The sequence below is a fragment of the Coffea arabica genome, chromosome 1e, assembly GCF_036785885.1.
Source record: "Coffea arabica cultivar ET-39 chromosome 1e, Coffea Arabica ET-39 HiFi, whole genome shotgun sequence".
Classification (NCBI taxonomy): domain Eukaryota; kingdom Viridiplantae; phylum Streptophyta; class Magnoliopsida; order Gentianales; family Rubiaceae; genus Coffea; species Coffea arabica.
Genome location: NC_092311.1, coordinates 56,273,384 through 56,278,983, shown reverse-complemented (window position 1 = coordinate 56,278,983; position 5,600 = coordinate 56,273,384). Strand labels below are relative to the sequence as shown.

The 5,600-nt window shown below is 52.3% G+C and overlaps 2 protein-coding genes across 2 annotated transcripts; one reads left to right on the top strand and one right to left on the bottom strand.

The window, feature by feature from the left end:
• Positions 1-236: 236 nt before the first annotated feature.
• LOC113735498 (uncharacterized) lies at positions 237-1,316 on the bottom strand. Its single transcript, XM_027262502.2, has one exon. The coding sequence runs from the start codon at positions 1,148-1,150 to the stop codon at positions 380-382; it is 771 nt and encodes a 256-aa protein (XP_027118303.2). The 5' UTR covers positions 1,151-1,316; the 3' UTR covers positions 237-379.
• A 1,383-nt stretch (positions 1,317-2,699) lies between these two features.
• Positions 2,700-5,108, top strand: LOC113699335 (uncharacterized). Its single transcript, XM_072071578.1, has 2 exons — positions 2,700-3,678; positions 3,748-5,108. Exons 1-2 carry the CDS (start codon positions 2,700-2,702, stop codon positions 4,998-5,000), a joined length of 2,232 nt encoding a protein of 743 aa, XP_071927679.1. The 3' UTR covers positions 5,001-5,108.
• The last annotated feature ends 492 nt before the right edge of the window (positions 5,109-5,600 follow it).

The following is a 5,600-nucleotide window of genomic DNA, read 5'->3' as shown; positions in this document are numbered from 1 at the left end:
CTCTGGAAAAGTTTTCATAAGGTACTTAAAAAAAGGAGCGATTTCTCTCTCCATCTTCAGGAGAGATCGTTGCAGTTAACTGCGTCCGAGATTATCGGAACCGGTACCACAAACAATTATTTTGGATGCCATTTAAAACCCTTTTTTTTTTTACAAGCCCTGTATGTGTGGTCCAAATTTATGAAGAAGCAAAAGCTTCAACAAGGAAGCTTTTAAAAAATGGCTAAAAGGCAAGCTTTGCCAACTGTACGTACTCGTTGCTATTGTCAAGTTAAAAATGGCTTAACAGTTAGTACCACAATTACACACATTTCGGATAGGTCCCCAAGCTTCGCTTCGAGTTCACGAAGACAAAAGTGCGAGAGAATTTTGTAGTATACTAGTTATCGTGCTCGTATACGCAAAGCTCCCCGCGAAGAACTCTGAGAATTCTGCCATGGGGGGAATCCGGGTCACCCCTCATCGCATTACTTTTCCAAATCTCCGTAGCTCTGCTGAGAGAATCCTCGGCGGTGTCCAGCTGCTCAGGCCTCCAAACTATGACCCCAGTACCACCGTAGTAACCCCCCTGATTATTGCCTGCCGTCCCATCAGTAGCCCTTGTTATAGGCTTCCTAGTATCAACCATCTTCAGCTCGGATAACGGTGAGGCTTTATGGTGCTCAAAGTAAGCCTTGTCGTCCTCTCCTTCTTGCTTGCCCTCCGGCGGCCACGGGGAGCCGTCCAAGCCTGCGCAGCTCACCGCCTCTGTTGACTGGGTAACGGGAGCAGGACTGCTACTGGTGGTGGAGGTGCAGTAGCGTTTTTGTTGGATGATGGGTTCTCGGGGTTGGTTCACGCCCGTGCTCTGTATCTGAGGAGATGAAGAAGGGTAACAGGGTGATTTGGGGGGCACATACGGGTCTTCGTCCTTGGTGGCGGCCGGTTTGAACTCTGATTGGTTAGTGGAACTGGCGGCCTTGGCTTTTTCTTCGGGCTTAACTGCGTGGATGGCTGGATCAGCAGTTCGTCCACCACCGGAAATGGAAGAGGCAAGTCTACCAGGTGCTGCAGCTGGAGGGAAAACTTGATGATCTTGTGATATTGCTGCAGAGACGAGGAGCCGGTGGACTTTTGATGCTGCTGCGGCCGCCAATCTGGATTGCATCATCTCCTCACGGATGTGAGAAAATGGAAACTCCGTTTTCTACCGCCCTGTAATATGATTGCTAACTCGATGACTTCAAACTTCAAAGCTCAGACTCAAAGTTGCTTTGCCTCAGCTTCTTAATGAGTGTGTTTCAGCAAACAAGAAAGTGGACAAAGCTATCATAAATGGATTAGACGGAAAGCAGAAAAATTCGAGTCAGATAGAGAAGCAGAAGACACGTGTCACTTTGATGAGGTGGCAACTGTTGGTAGTTTCCACAAACTCCTAGACTCTTCGTGTCACCTGCTCCTCATTGGTCGCGACATCCGTGGCGAGCCCAGAGTAGCTTAGAACCAAACAACCCAAGCAACTTTCAAATTTTATTAAAGTTTGTTTGGGTAAAAGAGTTTATTTGGATGATTTATTTGAGATATTTACTGTAGCATTTTTTGTGATGTGATGTATGTGAGATAAAAAAGTGATTGGAAAAATAATGAGGAGGTGATTTTTGGTTGGTAACTAGACCGACCTGGATCAGTCCTCTCTGAGATGAAGTGAGGTGAACTCCTGTGTCCGAAGTGAACCTCCTCGTCCGAAGTGTGTGGCGGGGCTTCTCCCCTGGTATCACTCCGACGATCAAGTTAGTATGAGAACGAGAATAATGAGAATGAGTTAATGAACAGTGTCCGCTTACTTGGTGGGAGTGTGAGGGAGGTATTTATAGAAGAGTAGAGGCGAGACTCTGGACTTATGTTAGTGGGACCCACTCTGACATTACGGCTCTGTCTCCTGTCGGGGAGTCTGACTCTGACACTGTAGCCGCCTGGGAGTGATGACGGAGGATATGGTGCAGGTGCCATCAAGTGCCTCCCGTGCTTTTCAGATAAAGTGCTGGTCCTGGAAGATGTCAGGCAGGTTGACATCATCAATGTGCGGCCGAGGTGGATGTGCCGAGGTCACCTACACGGTGGACTAGGGATGAAGCCGGGCTCTGGGGTTGTGCTCAAGACAGGGATGGGCTCCGATGAGGGACGAGGTGACTTCACCTCGGACACGCGGGGTGGCCGAGGTGAGCACCCTCAATAAGCCCCCCAAGCCTCGGGGCTTCGGGCCAGGGAGGTACCGAGGCTTCTTTGTGCCGAAGTCGTGAAGAGTCGAGGTCCCAAAACTACTCCGGGAGATGCGGGGACGTGACACGGGCGAATCAGTTGATAGGACGTGGTCACTGATAACCGTCGCGTCGTGAAGTAGTGGGACGTTTCGTGCAGAAGGTGTCAGTCGAAAGGACGGGGCATTAATGAGGAGAGAGAGAGGCGTGGCGTTTCGAATTCGATCGTGGTCGTCTTTTCGTATTCTTGCCGCCTCTTCGGATTCTGGCCATCCCCTATAAATAGGTGGTCCCTTTCACCGCATGGCCCATCACTTTCTTTCTTCGCTTGTGACTTGCAAAATTTGCGAGTGTTGCCGAGGTCAGTTTTTCCAGCCGAGATCATAGCCGAAGTCATCCACTTCGTCCAGTTCCGTAAACGATAGTAAGTATCCCTTTTCTTTCTTATCTAGTCTTTCACTCATGGCCAAGACGGCTAAAACCCATAAAGAAACCGTGACCCCGAGCTACCAGACCGAGGTGAGGGCGGATCCTGAGGAAGAAGCAACGACGTCCAGCTCGGAGGGGTCGGCACAGAGTTCTGAGGAAGGATCGACCGAAGTGAGAGCCGGAGAGATAGCCTCGGAACTGGAATCGTCCGAGATCAGCGAGGGCGGCTCCGAGGTGGAGTATAATACCGAGCTCGGGACCGAGATACCCCATGACGAGGGTGTACCGGAGCCAGTTGCTCCAGTGGACGTAGCCGACATCGACTTCGGCCAGATGCCGAAGTTTAGGAGTCGCGTAGGAAGAGATAGGGCTATGAGGGTGGTAGACAAGTACCCCTTCCGGCCGTGGTACGAAGTATTGCCGCCCGAGGCGGATGACACAGCCGCGGAGCCCCCCTTTGGCATGGTGGCCGTCTACGTTCAACAGCTGGAGGCCGGGCTGAGGATGCCTACGTCGAGGTTCCTCCGAGATTTACTTCGTCACTTCCGGGTGAGAATCACCCAGCTCACCCCGAATGCGATCCGCATCATTGTGGGGTTCGAGATGCTGTGCCGACATCAGGAGGTGACTCCCTCCGTCGATCTCTTCCGCCGATGCTACACCCTCAAGGCGCACGCGTCGGACAAGGGATGGTTTTATGTTGGCAACAGGAACAATGCCATCCCGAAGTTGGTGATCGGTGCTCCCAGCTCGATCAAGAACTGGAAGCGCGACTACTTCTTCGTGTCCGGAGTGGACTTCCCGAGGGGCTTTTGGTGGAGGCCAATTAAGGCGAAGGCCGACCCCTCTGCCGGGGATGCCGAAGAGGAGTCCTTCCAGAAGCTGATGAAGTCGGGACTTCGGCTGTTCAGCCATGACTACCCCGAGGCCGTGCTCGTAGATGGAGGGATAAGTCGAGCCGTGATCAACACTACCAAGACTCCCTTCTTTTCCATTAAACTTGAGAAACCTTGTAATTTTCTTTCATGGCTTTTCTTTTCATTTCGGCTAAGGCATATGATAATATTTATTCCTTGTGCAGTGACTAAACTGTCTGACCTCGTCGTCTCCGGCTCGTCCGAAGTGGCCAAGAGGCAGAAGAGGAAAAGTTCGGACGAGACGTCGGCGCCTCCGCCAAAGAAGAAGTCACAAGGACCAGCCGCTAAGACTTCAGCGCCCAAAGGCACTTCCACCAAGGCTGGCCAGAGCAGCTCGGCCACTACGGCTACTGGGTCCACCTCGTCTGCGCCAGAGGGAGTTCCCCTTGGAGTTGTTAAAATAGTCACACCTCCTTCTGGCCGAGGCAAGCAGCTGAAGCCTCCGGTTAATCCGGTGTCGGGGACCTCGCTATGGAATCGTTTCCATAGCCCCCCAGTGTTTTCCGGAGACGAGAAGACGCACTCCGGCAATCATTGGTGTCCGAACTGGAAGATTTCGGTCAACGACAGGTGCCAACACCCTCGGGTCGCTCAAGAGCTAATAATGCACTCCATTCTGCCAAGGGATTTGGAGTTCATGAAGAAGCTGAGCCCGGCCGAGCTGGTTCAAAGTCTGATGGTGACCACGGCTTCCACCTCAGCCTTCGCGGCCGAGATGGCACACCGATATTGTGCTCTGGTCGATGAGCAGGACACCGGCAAGCTACAGAATCAGATCTCCAAGTTGGAGAAACAACTGGCGGTGTCCGAGTCTGAGAAGGCCGAGCTTGAAAGGCGGCTTAAGGAGGCCGAGGTGAAGGATGAGGAGGCCGTGGCTACTGTCAACAGTCTCAGATCGGCTCTCGAAGAAGAGCAGAAGAGGGGGGACGAGGCGAAGAAGTCCCACCAGCAAGCCCTTGACAGTGCTGGAGCCTCGGCGGTGGACGAATTCCGGAGGTCTGAGGCCTTCACCAGGGATCTCGGCCAACTGCTCACGCCGAACTTCATGTTTGGCTTCACATCAGCCATAGACGAGGCTGCAGCTCATCTCGCTCCCGAAGCCTTGGAGTCTCTGAAAAATCATACCAGTTACAACGAGGACTCCAAGGAGTTGTGCGACCGGATGGCTGAGGGCCTCCAGGCTGGAAGGGACCTGGCCGAGGTCCAGGCCGAGTTCAACAAATGGCTGTCCGAAATCGACGAAGTGTTCGAGGGGGTTGAAGAGGAAGAAACTGGAGAGGATGCCGGGGGAGACGAAGCCGGAGGGGACGTCGGCAAAGAGCCTGGAGATGAAGTTCACCCCGGCGGAAAGGAGGCCGAAGAGATGGATGCCCAGGAGGGAGCCAAGACCGGGGATGCAGCCGATACGGGGGTTTAGGCTTGTAGGCTTCAAGGGGGTGGCCGAGGTGAAGTGTTTAGTAGCACTCCGACCTCGGCCTTGTAATTTTTGTAATACTTCTGTTAAATGAAAGTCTGTTTCCTCTTATCTCAGCGCTTTTTGTTTCTTGCTTTGACTTCATCCCTTGTTTGTCCCCCTTATTTTTTAATAAAAGATGCTGGGCATCATATCGTTGAAAAATAACTAAATAGCTGAAGTCATAACTTGACAAGATAATTGGATGAAACAACTGAATGAAGTCACAACTTCAAGCATAATACAACCTAAGGTTCTCGGCGTGCCAAGACCTCGGCACTAATGAGCCATCTCGGTAACTCAGTTTACAATACCCCTTAGGGTCAGATTCCACAACTCGGTAGGGGCCTTCCCATTTTGGGCACAGTTTTCCTTGAGGCTCAGCTCGGCTGACTGAGTTTTTCCTGAGAACCAAGTCTCCAGGGCGGAATCTACGATGTCTGACCCGGGCATTGTAATAGTGTGCCAGTGTGTTCTTATAAGAAGCTATCCGGGCGGAGGCGAGGTCCCTTCGTTCTTCGACGAGGTCGAGGTCCAGCAGCCTCTCTTCGTCGTTCACCTCGG